At 33.8% G+C, this 18465-nt stretch overlaps 2 protein-coding genes and 1 long non-coding RNA gene across 3 annotated transcripts; 2 read left to right on the top strand and 1 right to left on the bottom strand.

Annotated features, from left to right (window-relative positions):
* Positions 1–2477: 2477 nt before the first annotated feature.
* LOC134696996 (uncharacterized) lies at positions 2478–4967 on the top strand. The gene is made up of 3 exons (XM_063558994.1): positions 2478–2544; positions 3787–3996; positions 4656–4967. Exons 1-3 carry the CDS (start codon positions 2531–2533, stop codon positions 4936–4938), a joined length of 507 nt encoding a protein of 168 aa, XP_063415064.1. The 5' UTR covers positions 2478–2530; the 3' UTR covers positions 4939–4967.
* On the bottom strand, positions 3786–9046 carry LOC134696997 (uncharacterized). The gene is made up of 2 exons (XR_010103047.1): positions 8963–9046; positions 3786–3836 (listed from the first exon to the last, which is right to left on the bottom strand). It is a non-coding gene; the product is annotated as an uncharacterized LOC134696997 (long non-coding RNA).
* A 4847-nt stretch (positions 9047–13893) lies between these two features.
* On the top strand, positions 13894–18465 carry LOC134697300 (endoplasmic reticulum chaperone BiP-like). Its single transcript, XM_063559478.1, has 5 exons — positions 13894–14015; positions 14529–15008; positions 15305–15692; positions 16362–16511; positions 17318–18465. Exons 1-5 carry the CDS (start codon positions 13894–13896, stop codon positions 18119–18121), a joined length of 1944 nt encoding a protein of 647 aa, XP_063415548.1. The 3' UTR covers positions 18122–18465.

Below are 18465 nucleotides of genomic sequence, written 5' to 3'. Positions count from 1 at the left end.
TGTCATTACTGAGGTTTTAAGTTTTAAGTGCCAGTCTATGTAAGAATGAGGCAATTTAGGTATAAATCAAAACATAATCAGAAAAAAACCACCGAGCTTATCATGCTATTTAATATTAACCATCATTCTGAATTAAAAATTACTAGTCTTTCGTTTGTGTGTGTCTGGTAACATCAAACAACTTGGTTAGAAAATTGGTTAGAATGATCATGATGATAGCAAATTGCAGAGTTATCTCCCCTTATTTGTTAAAATCTAGTGCATTTCAAGCAAATTGTATCTTCTATTACAAGAACAAAAAATGGAAAGTAATGTTCTTTTTGTGAATAACTACATATTATGAACTGAAATCAATGTCAAATTGGGTGTTTTTTTTTTGGTCATGTTTTCACCACTGCCTGATTCTTAGGCAGACTGGCATTTAATTGAATAAAATAGATATAGGACGATGTGAATGTCTGTTTTCCTGTAGAAAGTTGGTGGTCCCCTCCAGCTTAAATCTCCAACAATAAAACCTTACCACTGCAAACAAAAAAATAGTTCTGAAAAAGGTCTTAAACACCAAAAACCAAGCAATGAATTAAAGAATATTTTTTTTTATTAATCTAGACACTATTTTTGCAATGCTAATGACTGTGTTATAAAGTCATATAGTTACCTTGGAAACTGTTCAATTTAGTGTGCTAAGAATATCTACTGACAAATTGAAATACCAATGAAACTGAAAGTTCCTTTTTCTAGATTACATAAAACTAGAGGCTCCAAAGAGCCTGTGTCGCTCACCTTGGTCTATGTGAATATTAAACAAAGGAAGCAGATGGATTCATGACAAAATTGTGTTTTGGTCATGTTGGTGATGGTGATGTGTTTGTAAATCTTACTTTACTAAACAGTCTTGCTGCTTACATTTATCTCTATCTATAATGAACTTGGCCCAGTAGTTTCAGTGGAAAATGTTAATAAAAATTTACAAATTTTATGAAAATTGTTAAAAATTGACTTTAAAGGACAATAACTCCTTAGGGGGTCAATTGACCATTTCCGTCATGTTCACTTATTTGTAAATCTTACTTTGCTGAACATAATTGCTGTTTACAGTTTATCTCTATCTATAATAATATTCAAGATAATAACCAAAAACAGCAAAATTTCCTTAAAATTACCGATTCAGGGGCAGCAACCCAACAATGGGTTGTCAGATTCATCTGAAAATTGTAGGGCAGATAGATCTTAATTTGATAAACAATTTTACCTCATGTCGGATTTGCTCTAAATGCTTTGGTTTTTGAGTTATAAGCCAAAAACTGCATTTTACCCCTATGTTCTATTTTTAGCTGTGGTGGCCATCTTGATTTGATAGTCGGGTCACCAGACACATCTTTAAAACTAGATACCTCAAAGATGATTGTTGCCAAGTCTGGATTAATTTGGCTCAGTAGTTTCAGAGGAGAAGATTTTTGTAAAAGATAACTAAGATTTACGAAAAATGGTTAAAAATTGACTATAAAGGGCAATAACTCCTAAACGGGTCAACTGACCATTTCGGTCATGATTACTTATTTGTAAATCTAACTTTGCTGAACATTATTGCTGTTTACAGTTTATCTCTATCTATAATAATATTCAAGATTATAACCAAAAACTGCAAAATATCCACAAAATTACCAATTCAGGGGCAGCAACCCAACAACGGGTTGACAGATTCATCTGAAAATTTCAGGGCAGATAGATCTTGACCTACTAAACATTTTTACACCATGTCAGATTTCCTCTAAATGCTTTGGTTTTTGAGTTATAAGCCAAAAACTGCATTTTACCCCTATGTTCTATTTTTAGCCGTGGCGGCCATCTTGGTTGGTTGACCGGGTCACGCCACACATTTTTTAAACTAGATACCCCAATGATGATTGTGGCCAAGTTTGGTTCAATTTGGCCCAGTAGTTTCAGAGGAGAAGATTTTTGTAAAAGTTAACAACGACGACGGACGACGGACGACAGACGACGACGGACGACGGACGCAAAGTGATGGGAAAAGCTCACTTGGCCCTTCGGGCCAGGTAAGCTAAAAAATAGGTTATGATCAAGTTCCTATAGTTTATCAAAAAAATTTGAAGCTTTTAAAAGTAGCTAAAGCACTTAATTCATCAACTGCTATTAAACCTCTTATAAAATTTGAAGCACCGTTTTGAAACAAACTAGTTTTTTTCTAGATTACATAAACAAGGCTGACAAAAACCCTTTTATTTCAAAGTCTGCCATTGAAGCATTGTTCCAACTGAATAACTTTTCAATAATTGATTAGAATTTTCTAAAATAAGCCGAAACAAGGAAAAGTTGTAAACAAAGATCAATTAACAGGAAAACAAAATAAACAATTTTTCCTTGAAACAAAACAAACCTAATACTTACCAATAACAGGTGTTGTCCAGCATTTTGGATGGTACTTTTAGATAAAAAGTATCAACTTTCGTTACTATCCAGTTCTGATTTCAAAGGGAAGAGATCATTCCGTTCCTGTAATAAACAAAACATGAAACTTGTTTGGTAGGTTTAATATTATATTTAATCTTTCAGAAGATCAGTCAAACATTTTTGAGTTATGTTCATTTTGTGGCTATTTTGTTGTCTTATTGATGAAGGTAAATCCAGAAATTTACGTTTTTCAGACACATTCAATTATTAAATCAGGTGTTGTTTTGATTTTTTACAGACTGGTCAATACCTCTGCTGATGATCTATAAGTCCCTGAGGGTATCATCAGCTCAGTAGTCAGCACTTCAGTACTGACATGATTTATAAAAAAACTTTCTAAAATTGTCTGTTTATAAATTTAGAAACTGTCAGGTTTGAACTCCTTCAGGCAAAGTTGATCTTGGATGGATTTTTTGCTGTTTTTAGGTACTTTTAGGTATTATAGTTCTTCAACTGTTTCACTTCCTATACATCCTTTGCTTTCCAATATTCGGTTTTGAGCGTTCCTGATGAAGGCACTTCAAGAAAAGCACTTCAGACGTGTTAAAATAATAACGTGTTGTTTTCATTTCTTATAAATAGTCCTCCTAACAAGACCATGCATATTTACAAAGTTGGCCTTGGACTGCTTTCTGTTTTTATGTTGGGTTGTTGTCTTATTGAAATATTCTCAATTCTATTTTTGTCATAATTTTATTGGGACGTAAAACCTTCACAGAAGTACATTTGTCTCAAGCGAGTGAGACAGCACTTCCAATTCTTACCTTGTAACTTCATCAAAGCATAAAAGAAACAAATACACTCTACATATACCTGTATTCTTTGTGTAATCATACGTTTTTTGATTGAGTTAAGTCTGCTAATTGATATTTTATCGTATGTTTTTATATGTTGTGATGTTATGCTATTGTTTCAGAAAAAGGGAGAAGGTTTGGGCCCATTAAAACGTTTAATCCCGCTGCGAATGTTTGCACCTGTCCTAAGTCAGGAATCTGATGTACAGTAGTTGTCGTTTGTTTATGTAATATATACGTGTTTCTCGTTTCTCGTTTTGTTTATATAGATTAGACCGTTGGTTTTCCCGTTTGAATGGTTTTACACTAGTAATTTTGGGGCCCTTTATAGCTTGTTGTTCGGTGTGAGCCAAGGCTCCGTGTTGAAGGCCGTACTTTAACCTATAATGGTTTAATTTTTAAATTGTTATTTGGATGGAGAGTTGTCTCATTGGCACTCACACCACATCTTCCTATATCTATATCAAATCTGTATGAAGGTATTTCGTTCAGTACATGTATTTCATTTTCTTCTCTACAGGTGCTTCCTTGTTTTGTGCATCGCATCAACATCTTATGGATCTGCTTTACCTGAAGAAGATGAATTAGAATATATAAATGATATTGATGAAAGTGAACTAGAAGAGACTGACCGAAAGAGAACTACTGTATCTGACGAGGATGATTTGGATGAAATAAATGATATTGATGAAAGGGATGTAGAAGAGAACGATCATAGAGTAGAGAAAAGGTAAATTTACATAGCCTCTTACATGTAGGTACAGCATTTCTAATTACATTCTTAACATGCTTAAAGAAAAAATGTATATTTAATCATTTTTGCAAATAAAAGCAAAAATTAAATTAAAACTCATCAACATAAATTAAATACATATATATCTGAATAATAGACCATGAACTCATGTTGATTTTTTTCAATATAAAAACATGACTGGTTATTAATGAGATACTGTTCCCAAAGTTAAGGTAGGTGAAGGATAAATAAAGAGCTGCACCATGAGTGCATGATATTCTTGTCCCTTTTTCAAAAAAATAAATTTCCATTACTGTCATATCAAAAATTTAAAATAAAAACTAAAAGGAGCTTATTCATGTTATTCTAGCAAATATTAACCAGTCACCAAAGTTTAACCAAAACTGCTCAAAATAATGGAAAGCTAGCTTAGGTCAACATGGTAAATGGATATAAATAACTAATCACAGTTTCATGAAAATTATTTCAAGTGTTTTTGAGATATTGACTGAAATGTTGAAGTAGGACGGACAGACAGATCATAGATGACTGTTTACCATAACACTAGTACATTGTACCGGTATCTCCTGTGAACAGGCCTAAAAACATGATAAAAATTAATCTTGTAAAAATTTGGGTTTTTTTTTCATTTTAAGATGGGGTAAAGTTAGACTAACTAAATTGGTTTTGAAAAAACTGGCAAGAGACCTGAGAAGAAATGGATCACTAGCAAGAAGAGCTGCTAGACGACTTGAATCCTGGACTGGAGGTCGTCTGAGTGCAAACAGGATTACAGCTGTCATAGAAGGAGTAGCTGCTAGACTAGACAGATATGAAACTGCAACTTGTAACTTCTTTGCAAGTGTTGCATCCAGATTTGGTATTTCCAGATGGATAGGATACAAAATTTGCCGACTTGCAATTTACTTGCTTTTGTAAAGTGAAATATGATTAAAAATGAACATAGAAAATAATTTTATTGCATTTTAATGTAACCATCAGACCCTACTAAGTGAGTCAGTAGAATTGGTGAGCACAGCAACATAATAAAAGTTTGTTTTCATACATGTAAGTACAGAAAAGTCAAAGAAAGATAACTCTTCCCTGCTCAACAGTTTCTTTTACAACAATTCAGGTTGTGTAATTTGTTTAGATAAAGGTGCATTTGAAGACTACAGGCTCTAAAGAAACTGATTTGCTCACCTAAGTGTGCATATTCGACAAAGGCCACTCTCTAACATTATAGATAATAGAATTCATGACAGAAATCTCAGCTTTACTGATCATTTTAGTCTGTTTAATTTCTCTCTATCATCTATGGATTTTGCTCACAACACAAAAGAGGGTAAAAAAATCCTCGTTAAGGGGATGGGCAATCACTTCTATAAAGAGTGACAGCCGTACTTCCTATATCAGTAAAATGTGATTTGTTTAAGTAGATCTAAAAATTGAGAAGGGAAATGGGGAATGTGTCAAAGAGACAAAACAGGGACCTAAGGACAGGAAAAAAAGAAGGCCACCAATGAGTCTTCAACACAGCTCCTTGCTAATAATGTTTGGGAAAACATGTGTCGACTTAGGGGGGGCAGGACTTTTTCCATGACGTTGCAGGTATTGGGTGTTTTCAAGTTTGGGATTTCAGGATTTACCCTTTTGGGATCCGGGAATTCTATTTTACAACCCCCCCTCACTTATCTCTTGTGTATTGTAATGTTTATTGTGTAAGGCAAACTCCGAAAAATTCTAAAAATTGTCAAAAAAGGGCGATAATTTTGAAAGAGATGATGAACAGTATATAGTTGTTAATATCTGTGTCATATTGGTCTCTTGTGGAGAGTTGTCTCAACATGGCAATCATACCACATCTTCTTTTTTTTGTAATCAATGAATTTTGTAAAATATTTAATGACTGGTAGTGGAGAATTTCAGAAAAGGAATCAAAAGTTCGCATGAATATTGTCTTAAAATGAAAATCTTGTCTGAATAATCATGTCTGCTAATTTATGTTTCTATCTATATCTATTATAATTTTCAACTATGTACATGATGTAAGTAAAAAAACTATAAATAAAATGGTAAAAATTATCATCAAAGTGAAACTGATTTTAATATTAATAAGTTCTAGAACACACCCGCGAAATCGCGGGCATTCAGAGCGTAGTTTAAAGTATGTAAAGTGTTGTTGAAAGAATTTTGTAAAATATTGAATGACTGGAGAATTTCAGCAAAAGTATCACAAGTCATAGGTTATTAGTTTAAACATATTTATTTATAGTGGATTGGGAAACAAGTTTTGCAACTTATATTAATCCCTCTCCACTTTGCGGGTGCGAGTGCTGCCTTGAAGCGGCATTAGCCTTCTCTTTTTCGAAATCTACAAGGGTGTCTTTAACGTGCAAGAGATGTGGCTCTCTCTTAACACGGGTCAGCCATTTATCGTCCCCGTCCGACGGACTATCATCGTTTCCTCAAGACCATAATCGCAAATGGTGTCAAGGGAGAGCCGAAAATTGAGTTCCTGAAATTTTCATCCTAAACGGGTTATTGGGGACAGGAAAAGGCTTCTTTTTTTTTTATCCCTCCTCCTTTATTTCCAATATTCCCATTTTTTGGTTTTCTATCAATTTCAATATGAATGTTATGAACATTCAAGTAAGGAGCATGTAATTCAGTGGTTGTTGTTTGTTTATGTGTTACATATTTGTTTTTCGTTCATTTTTTTGTACATAAATAAGGCCGCTAGTTTTCTGGTTTGAACTGTTTTACATCATTGTACATTGTCAGTTCAGGGCCTTTTAAAGCTGAGTATGCAGTATGGGCTTTGCTCGTTGTTGAAGGTCGTACTGTAACCTATAGTTGTTAATATCTGTGTCATATTGGTCTCTTGTGGAGAGTTGTCTCAACATGGCAATCATACCACATCTTCTTTTTTTTGTAATCAATGAATTTTGTACAATATTTAATGACTGGTAGTGGAGAATTTCAGAATAGGAATCAAAAGTTCACATGAATATATTTAGCGCTTATCTGTATATATACATATTATGAACATTCGTTACTTTATAAATATAGTGTATTTACTTTCAATTCTAAGTTTACTCATCCATCCATAGTGGTCATTGATATAGTATACAGATCTCTCTATTTAATAAACTCTGTGCCGTGGATAGTAAACTTGAAAATGATAGCAGATAGAATTCTGAAAATACCTTTCAATGACTTTATTCTTTGTATATGTATGTTCAAAATATACAGAAAATAGCAAACTGGAAGTCTAATCTGACTTAAAATTTCATTCAATGACGGGACCATATCCAGATGCCTTTTTTCTCGTTTTTCTCCAAAAATAACTCAATCTGAATAATCATATGAATGGATGACAAATGGCACTATGCACTGTACCTATGGGACACAGAGGCGTGTTGATTAATTTATTTTGGAAAGAAGAGAAGCAACACCCAAAATGAGGTCTTCTCCTTTAATAGTAAAGATAATCTTATCATGTTTATGCTGTTATGTAACACCTTTCTCTGTTAGGGAAGAGTTACGTGCTCACAGCATGTTTAACCCATTACCATTCTCAGTGGCTGATCCAGGGGGAGAGTTCCGAGGGTTGGAGCCCCTGTTTTTTTGGACAATCAAGACATTTAAATGGGGACATATAGTTTGACCCCCCCCCCCCCCCTTTTTGTTGGTCCTTGGTTTCCCCCTTTTAAAAACGACTGGATCTGCCCCTGATTCTGAAAGTGGATGTCCCAAGTCAGGAGTCTGTTATTTAGTGATAGTCCTTCTTGATACTGGCTGTGCCACAAGCCCTTGTTTCTAGGCAGTGTCTGCGCGTACCCGCATGCGGGTACGAATAGTCAAATTGCCGTTCTAGGCTGCGCGTACCCACATCCGGTTTTCCAATAAAATGCCATTGGATCGGGTATAAAACGTGAAATATCTACGGAAATTATCGATAAAACGGGAATATCGTGTAGAACGAGTGAAAAGTATGAAAAATAATATTTTCAAATTGTATTTATTAAATAATGATACATAATTAATAGTCATTGCAAAATTAAATGCACAATGATGGAAAATGAACCTGTACAGTCCCTGTAAAAGAAAAACATGATAGAAATTAATACTATTATAAAATTTTAATGCAAATTTAAAGAATATTTTTTTTATAAATTAAAAATATACCCATATGATATTTTAAAATAATCTTTAAGTAAAATGTTAAACAGAAACTAAAATTTTAAAATATATAAAACTACTAAAATTAAAGCATGAGTTAATAAAAATTAAAATTTAAAGAAGCAAGTAATAATGATTAATGAAACGTGAATGGAGGCTGGCAACATTTGAAATGTGCAGCCGGGTTGAAATCCGTGCCAAAACAATCATATTTGATATGTAAAATGTGTTCCAAATCTTTTAAATTAGTTACATGAATCTTTTGTAATTGGTTTAAATCAGAGACATATAATATATGTCTCTGTTTAAATTGATATTATAACTTGCTTCTTTAATTTTTATTAACTCCAGCTTTAATTTTAGTAGTTTTATTTTACTTTTTTTCTTTTCAGGGACTGTACAGTTTCATTTTCCATCATTGTGCATTTAATTTTAATTAATAAATACAATTTGAAAATATTATTTCTACACGAAATCCCTATACTATCGATAATTTTCTTACATATTTCACGTTTCATTCCCGATTCGAAACGATGGCCTTTTATTAGAAAACCGGATGTGGGTACGCGCAGCCTAGAACGGCAATTTGACTATTCGTACCCGCATGCGGGTACGCGCAGACACTGCCTTGTTTCTATCGGAAGGTCGACTGTGATCACTATGATGACTATCCATATAAATAGAAGTTTTCTTCTTTTTTTTAGAAACACAATTGAATCGAAAATTCAATCTTACTATGAAAATGCATTAAGTGTTGACTGTTTTATAATAAAATTACTCAAGATAGTCATGATCAGACCGTGAGAGTTTACCTAAAATTATTCTGAATGTGTATCTGTGTCAAACCACAAACATGTGCATGTGGCTCTTGTGGGATCTATGAGATTAGGGGAAAGAAACTATATGTGAATGTCTTCATTTTCCATTTAATGTTCGACGAAACCACAGGGTTTCAAAGAGAGTAGTAATGCTTTGAAAAGGACCGTTAACGTCATTTGGTTTTACAGTTACTCGTCATTCATTTTCTAATATTAAAATCAGTTTCCATGTGCGGATCCAGGGGCGGATAGGGGGTTCCGGGGGTTAGAACACCCCTTTTTGGTCGATCAATGCATTTGAATAGGGACATATAGTTGGACCCCCCTTTTTTGTCCTGGGTTGGGAACCCCCTTTTTAAAATGGCTGGATCCGTCCCTGGTCCTTGTTTAAATAAATGATTTTTTTAAACTAAAGAGTTAGAAATTAACCTAATGTTAGAAATTACTTTTGTAATATTAATAAATCATTTTCTAATAGTAAAAACTCTTTCACAGTTACATACAAAAAGAGTTTCCACTAACCACTTATATTGTTCATTATCTTTTCAATAACAAAATCATTTCCTAATATCTGGGTCTATTATACCGGTCCCAGCTAATATTAAAAAAAATATATTTTCTTTTTGTCGACTTTGGTTTGCCAGACGTACCCTCATTACCACCCTCTTCACAGTTATTGTAAAACTGCATATATTCTACTGAGCCACGGTGGGCTGGCGTAAATCTGCCGATGATGTGGATACTTAAAATAATCAAAAGATCCGGTTTTTCACTAAGAGTACACGCAATCTAAGACTCTTTCATCTTGCAATAGTATTAAAACAATGGACTTCTCTACACTTTATACAAATTCGCCTTTCCAAATTAAAAGACAAATTGAAAGAGTTGGTTGGTATTGCTTTGGTTTATGAAAAAGAAGCCAACGTAGTCTAACTCTAAGCCCTGGTCACAACGGACCCATGCACGACACATCTATGTAGCGGCTACGACATGACATTTGATCAAATCGATGGTCATCTGTGAGCGTAGTACGACAATCAGACGACAGTCGAACGATATTTTGAGCATCGTGGCGCTGTCGTGTGTCGTAGGACGAAAATTGGACATGCAACTTTTTTGCTCTACGATTTTTGTCATTTTACTGTCTTGTGGCTGTCGTTAATTAATGTGTCTTACAACCGTCGCGCGACTGTCGTACAATAAACACATAGCTATGGGTAACAACGTCAACATAAACCATTTTAATAAAACAATCGTCATACGACTGTCCGGTACGACAATCTCACGACTGTTGTAAGACACTCGCAATACAGTCGCGCGATTGTATTACGAATACCAAATTTCGTATACAATGCTCGCACAACATTGATTGTCTGTCGTACTACAGTGACACGTTCGTCGTGCAACCGCTAATTTCGTTGTATGTAGAAAAATACAATCCGATGGGAAAGAATGTTTGGAAAAACATACCGTCTACCGTTTAAAGAGGATGGATATTCCATCAGCATGATTATAGTTGGCCATGCTGACGAAGGCGCCTTGTCGGACTACAACAGGTGCAAAATATGGTCCTGTTAGCGTTCATTTGACTGTAATGGAACCATCCAAACACCCAACTTTGGTGAGTTTTGTCATGGATCGAACGGCGCAGTATAGTTCACTGATGCAAGAGTTGGAGCAGATTCCTTTGGATAATCATGCAGATGGAGCCTGTCATTTTCAAGAACTTTTGCTGGGAGTTGCCCGTCGCATCAAAGTGGAACGACAGTCACACGACAGATGCACGACAGTTCATCGAATCCCATGACACGAAAACCTGAAAATAGCCCCAAACAATTGCAACTCATGATAATCGTACGATGGTCGCAAGTCTGTTACACGACCGACTTGCGACAAACCCACAACATTACAATTACAATTATTTGTCCTGTCTTGTACATATCATGGAACCATAGTGGTCATGTCGTAGCTGATGTGACCACTCAAAATATTATCTTTACATTACGCACGACAGTGCAACGACAACCATTTTATAGATTTTCCACGACAATAAATCGTACGATTGTTGTGAGCGGGGTTTAAAGGGAGAGATAAATCCTTCTTTATAAAAATATCACTCTGCCCTATATAGAACACAGATATCACATTGGCGGATCATTGGTAGAACTTTTATTAAAAAAGGGGGGGCTGAATGATCTAAAAAAAAAAGGGGGCACTCCCATCTTGAATCAGTGGATCCCTATATAATCTACCAAATTTTTGCTACATATAGGGTCGTGCCAGTCCCATGCACCAAGAACACATGTATCCGCCTAGGGTCAATCAACACACAAATGTTTTCATCTGCTCTGGCAACTTTGATGTACGTACGTATGACTCTGAACTGCGATGGTCATTCCGACTTGCGATTGTTTGACGCTGTTGTAGTGGTTAGTCAATTTGTTTTTAAACTCGTTTTTCTGGTTTTAAGATCTTTTAAAGTAAAGCATCTTGAACACACTGTTAAACATGTTAAATTTAAAACAATCATGATAAATAATCATAGTATTTCCATGATTTCAAGCCTTGGAAATAAACTCACGAGAAGAACAAAGAAAAGATAAATTGATAAAACGGAAATATATGGGCTTTGCTCATTGTCGAAAGCCGTACGGAGACCTATCCCCAGTGTTAATTTCTGTGTCATTTTGGTGTTGGGTGGGGACACGTATTAACAAATATCTAATTTAAGATTGTGTGCATAACAATGCAAACACAAAAAAGACAGGTACATGCCCTCGAAATGCCTTTGTTTAATTTTCAATATATATATATACTTTAATCTTATATACTTTAATCTTATATAAACGAGTCTAAATTGAAAACTACGTTCAAACCAATGACTGCGTTGGATAAAAACCGCAATTTTTATACGTGTGCATGTCAAACAAATTTCGTTGTAGAAGGGTCTAAAAACAGCACAAACAACATTTTCCAAAAGACCAAAAGAGTGAAAAAGTATATTTAAACAAAACGCATTTGACTAACAGGTCGAACAACTGATGTTCTTGAACCCTGCTGACTGCCATATATTGCACATGTTTACGCACGCTTTCTGTTATTTCTAGCCAAAAAAAAAGAGAAAATGTTTCTAAAGTATAAAAAAAATGCTATATTGACTGTGCAGTGTATAGTATTATATGTTTGACTGTTTCATACATGATTGATTCGACAAAAGAATGTTCCAATAGATCAACTAGTATTTTCTAGCTGATATTTTTACCTTTACATTGACCTATTTATTTATTTTTCTATTTAAACTTTGGGAAATCCCGATATCAAGATTGTCAAGATTGTATATAAATATACTATATACTTATGATATTTCTAGATTTTTCTATATCTCTGTTTAACTTTGAAAGTTTCATTTTCTTTAATGAAAAACAAGCTTTTGTTTAAGCCTATTGACTGGGTGACCAGCTTTATAGAAATGCTCTTATTTTCTAGGTAATAATTCATTCCCATGTAAAAATAGATATCTACAAATACATTGATGTATTACGTCAGCTTTCTATACTGAATGATGAAACTTTTGTTTGTTTACATTTTCAGGCGCAGAATTTAAATAACACGTGTACTTATCAATAACACGTATACTTAATGAATTTACTGCGAAAATGATTACGACAAATAAATAAATGACACGACAACTTATACTAAGTACAATGAGAAATAATTTAGTATAAAATCAAATGCAAATTCATATATTTTATTCACCTTTGATACAAAGCTTACAATTCAATCAACCTATACCGGAGATCTTCAACCTCAGACTTCAACTATTTTATTGTTTACCGGAAGAAAGAAATTAGTATACCTAAACTGTTAATTTATAACAAAACCTGACTGAACATCTCTCAGTAAGTACATATATCATGTATATTACATAGTATAACTATATACGATAAGTTAATATTGCTTAAAGTTCAGTGGCAAATATTTCAAACAATTTAAGGACGAACATAAACTATGATGGTTCTCATCATTGAAAATACAGGTGAAATTGAATCTGATTTTTATTTGTGTTATAGAAGGTATTCGGTCTTCAGTTCATTATTTAGATATAGTATATCTTTTTCTTGGGGATATTTCAGTTTTACAAGAAACCGAATACATTTAAAAGTTGTAAAGGAATATTTGTTAGGGAAGTTTGATTTGAAAATATTTTTTTAAGGATATATCATCACACATTTTGTGTACCATCTGATATACGTGTAGATACATTAAGTCCGTATAAACTGAACGAAAAGCTCTAAAATAGAATAATCTAACATTGGACATTCGCGATTATACACTTATTTCAACATTTCTTTTTAAAATCGTTTGGAGTTGTATATTTCGTTATGGTGTATACATAAAGACAACACCGTAGACACTAATATCATTTAAAACTGAATACAAATAAGTGACTGCATTTTAAGCATATTGTATTACATGCATCCCTATATATATATATATATAACTTTTCTATATTTCTATAATATGTTTTCCTCGAGGTTTCAGTTCTTTCGGTTTTGTCTGTGAACTTGATGTATTTTGTGTATGTTTATATAATTTGTCACATACTCCTTGTTAATATTTTATGTGACAACACATATTTGAATTGAATTGAACTGAATATATTACGTATATGGAATTTCAAAGTTTGGGATCAAATATTGGCCGATTTTATGTAATGAAGAAACGAACAAATCTCAACCTAAAATTGTATATGCTAGATATGTGTTCAAGTAACTTTATTGAAGTTATTGTAAAATTCCCAATACTATCATGTTCTACATTTTATTTGAAGAAATCAATTAGAAAAAAAAAATAATTATGTATATTTTATTTCCTCTCCTCTCCTATAGACATGCACATGATGAAGTTTCTTGTAATTGGAGTTAGTTTGCTTGTGTTCCTGTCATGCGCAATGGCAAAAGACGATGATATTGGAACAGTTATTGGTATAGATCTTGGAACAACTTATTCTTGGTAAGTTGAAAGTCAAAACAATTATTATTTTTTCCTTAATTATAATGTTTCATTATGAAAACAGTGTTCAAAGCAAATACAGTGCTTATTTCAAGATATTATAAATTGTCGGCTTTCCTATGGGAACAAAGTGTGCGCATCTTCTTACAGTCCTCTTCTTACTTTCATATAAATCAGAGTTCCTTTAGACACTTGTCAAAACAAGAAAGATCAAAGAAGCCAGATCATTTAATTTCACTTTCAGATATATTGATGATGTTCTTTTCATTAACAATCCATTTTTTTCTGGTTGGATTCCATTGATATATTCCCTAGAACTCGAACTAAAACAAACAACAGACACGGCTTGCGCTTTTTTCCTGTTTTTTTTTTTCACTTCATCATATATGATTTTGACATATAATATACTGTGTCAATAGAAGGTTACAGGGACATGCAAAACTAACACAATTTAGCATCACTGCTTCACTATATGATGAATCTATTATATACAATCGAGTTTCTTTATTTTAGTGTTGGCGTTTTCAAAAACGGAAGAGTTGAAATAATCGCAAATGACCAGGGAAACAGAATCACTCCGTCTTACGTAGCGTTTACTGAAGATGGCGATCGTCTTATAGGTGATGCTGCTAAAAACCAGCTGACAACAAACCCTGAACATACGATATTTGACGTCAAGCGTCTGATTGGTCGAGAATGGAATGATGAAGCTGTACAGAAAGACATCAAAAATTATCCATTTAAAGTCGTGAACAAGAATAACAAGCCACATATACAAGCTAAAGTTGGAGATTCTATGAAAGTGTTCGCACCAGAAGAAATATCTGCCATGGTCTTGGGTAAGATGAAGGACATTGCTGAGGGCTATCTTGGTAAAAAGGTGACCAATGCTGTTGTTACGGTCCCTGCTTACTTCAATGACGCCCAGCGACAGGCTACTAAAGATGCTGGAAGAATTGCTGGTCTAAATGTGATGAGAATCATCAACGAACCGTAAGTAAAGACGTACAATTTGTATGATAAAAGAGAAGTAACTCAGTCTATTTATGAACAATGATTATATAGCTGCTCTAGGTTGTGTTGTAAAAAAAACAATGAACTGCTACCAAATTTTTATGAACATTCTACAAACTAGACTTTATAATTAATATAATATACTCCGTTCGCAATACTTACTGTAATTAAATAGTTTAACTTATCAAAGCCACTACAGATAACAATCGATGAAAGTTACAGGTCCTTTGTATTCAATTTGTTGTACATTGAGTTGATGTTCTTTTTATTTTCAGAACTGCAGCAGCTATTGCGTATGGGCTTGATAAGAAAGGAGAGAAAAATGTTCTTGTGTTTGACCTTGGAGGAGGAACCTTTGATGTATCCATACTAACGATCGATAATGGAATATTCGAAGTCATCGCAACAAACGGTGACACACATCTTGGAGGGGAAGATTTTGACCAGAGAGTTATGGAACATTTTATAAAAATGTATAAAAAGAAAACAGGGAAAGACATGAGGACTGATAAACATGCCATGCAGAAACTAAGACGTGAGGTCGAAAAAGCTAAACGAGCCCTGTCGTCTGCTCACCAAACCAGAGTAGAAATTGAATCATTGTTTGAAGGAAATGATTTCTCAGAAACACTCTCTAGGGCCAAGTTTGAAGAATTAAACATGGTACGTTTTGATTTAAGTATGAATTGTTTTATATTTGTCATTTCGTGGTCTTTTATAGCATACTATATGGTCTGAGCTTTGTTCATTAATGAAGGCCGTATGATAACCTATAGTTGTTAATTTCTGTGTATTTGGTGGAGAGTTGTCTCATTGGCAATTATACCACATCTTCCTTTTATATATTTATATCATAACAGATTTGAGCATATTGATATACACCATGTAAATATTTTTGACACTGACATGCTCGTAAAGAAACACCCTTAATTATGCATTAACCTACTCTGCAATATAGAACCAAATAAATTAGAATTGCAACTCTTCATACAGGATAACTGATTCTGTGTATGATTTTACATTTGAAAAGATCGACTAGGATATGCATGAAATATTTGCCACAGGACGTTGATCAAAACCGATTAATTAATCAACGGTGCATTTTGATAGGAACAAGTTAATACAACTCCTTCTTGAATTTTGTTATGGTTCAGGCTTAGCTTAGTACGAAATCAAGCAAGTGAAATAAATGACCATTGTTTGTGTTTCGCTATCGGAAAGTCTAGAATGATTTTTGTCATGTTGCCTCTTGTGAGAGTTGTCTAATTGGCAATCTTACCACATCTTTCTTTTTGATATTATATTAGTAAATATAAAAACTTTGTCTTGCAGGATTTATTCAAATCTACAATGAAACCAGTACAGAAAGTATTAGATGATGCCAACATGAAGAAATCTGAGATTGACGAAGTAGTCCTTGTTGGTGGTTCTACACGGATTCCTAAAGTTCAACAACTTCTCAAAGACTACTTCAGCGGCAAGGTGAGTGTGTGCCAGTTTTATCTATTCAGTTAAACAAGAAAATGTTAAGAAGTTTGGTGTTTGCATTTGTTTAATTACCACTTTTATAAAATATAAAAACAACACGTAAATTTCACACGCCCTACGCGCTTTTCTTGATTTTCCTTCACCAGAGACGCCAACGGCCGAGTATTTCAAATATAAAAAAGAAGATTTTGGTATGATTGCCATGAGACAAATATCCACAAGAGACCAAAGAGAAATTAACAACTATAGGTCACCTTTCATGTTTAAGAACCGAAACAGTTGAAGAGCTATCTAACCAAAAAAACAAAAAAACTTTTAAAGTCAAATTTTCCCGAGGGAGTTCAAACCATAGTTTCTTTATAATTTTAAAATTTATATACGAAGGTTTGTTACTAATCATGTCCGTACCGAATTACTAACTACTGAACTGATTGTACTCTCGGGAACTCAAAGTCCATCAGCTATTAAAGGTTTCCTGACTAGGCTGTAAAAAATGAAAACACCACATCATAAATTTCATTCGTTTTAAGCGATTGTCCCAATTTACCTTCATCAGGAACGTCCAAACTATATATACTCTACTACGGAACCATATTCAAAGAATTTTATTTTTTACCTTTTGTGATCAAACAATTGATACATTAAAATTTGGACAACACTAGACTATAGATAGTGAATATGGCAGTAACAGGTCGACATGTCAGTTTAATTTTATAGCCTTTTGATATGATTCAAATTGTATATTGAAAGACAAAAACAAATTTTATGATAGGTCATAACAAACTCCTTCAACTTTGTAGGAACCAAACCGAGGGGTAAATCCAGATGAGGCTGTGGCTTTTGGTGCCGCTGTTCAAGGTGGCATCATGAGCGGTGAGGCAGAGACTGGAGGCCTGCTATTGATGGATGTTAACCCACTAACACTTGGTATAGAAACCGTTGGTGGTGTCATGGCAAAACTGATCCCGCGAAATACCCAAATACCCACAAAAAGATCACAAATATTTTCAACAGCAGCCGACAACCAGAACGCCGTAACAATACAGATTTTTGAAGGTGAAAGAACAATGACAAAAGACAATCACATATTGGGAAAATTTGATTTGACTGGAATCCCACCAGCTCCGCGAGGAATACCACAGATCGAAGTCACGTTCGCTGTTGATGCTAACGGGATTTTGGAAGTCAGTGCAGAAGACAAAGGAACGGGTAAGAAAAACAATATTGTTATTCAAAAAGATGATAACAGACTTTCACAACAAGATATAGATCGTATGATAAATGATGCTGAAAAATTTGCTGATGAAGATAAAGCTATAAAGGAAAAAGTAGATGCTAAAAATGAACTTGAAAGTTTGACCTATAACCTCAAAAATCAAATCGGTGATAAAGAAAAATTAGGTGGAAAACTAACTGATGACGACAAATCAACCATAGAAAATGCGATTGAAGAAAAAATTAAATGGTTGGAAAATAATCCAGATCCTTCTATAGAAGAACTTAAAGAACAGAAGAAATCGTTAGAAGACATTGCTAATCCTATTGTCAGTAAAGTATATCAAGAGTCTGGTTCTTCGTCAGACGGAGAAAAAAGTGAATTATAGATAAAACTCTAGTCCAAAACCTTTGTCTTTCATTCTAAATAATAATTTCTATTCGAAGGGAATTTTGATGAATCCGTAAATGGGACAGATTGATTTTTTTATCTATGCATCTGTTCACACTTTCCTTGTAGTATTATAAATGTTCCCCTGAATCATTGTTTTTATGTGATACGCATACCCTTTTCTCACATAATTGAATGCATAATATTGTAAATATATTTCCATTTATCGATTCATATCAGAATTTTATTGTATGTTTGCAAATGTTGTTAGTGAATGAATTTTTATATACTTGATTTATATTTATTCAATGTCCCTGTTGTTACTGTTATTTATAATTAATT

This window comes from Mytilus trossulus, chromosome 14 (genome assembly GCF_036588685.1).
Source record: "Mytilus trossulus isolate FHL-02 chromosome 14, PNRI_Mtr1.1.1.hap1, whole genome shotgun sequence".
In the NCBI taxonomy this organism is placed as follows: Eukaryota; Metazoa; Mollusca; class Bivalvia; order Mytilida; family Mytilidae; genus Mytilus; species Mytilus trossulus.
The sequence above is the reverse complement of the archived record's forward strand: the minus strand, read 5'-3'. Positions and strand labels throughout refer to the sequence as shown.

Bases quoted from the DNA above. Each gene is read 5' to 3' on its own strand.
- LOC134696996 (XM_063558994.1), top strand. The intron at 3,997-4,655 runs GTAAATTTACAT...TTTCATTTTAAG, and splicing joins GATCATAGAGTAGAGAAAAG to ATGGGGTAAAGTTAGACTAA.
- LOC134697300 (XM_063559478.1), top strand. From the start codon at position 13,894: ATGCACATGATGAAGTTTCTTGTAATTGGAGTTAGTTTGCTTGTGTTC. The intron at 15,009-15,304 runs GTAAGTAAAGAC...TTTTATTTTCAG, and splicing joins ATGAGAATCATCAACGAACC to AACTGCAGCAGCTATTGCGT. The intron at 16,512-17,317 runs GTGAGTGTGTGC...TCAACTTTGTAG, and splicing joins AAGACTACTTCAGCGGCAAG to GAACCAAACCGAGGGGTAAA.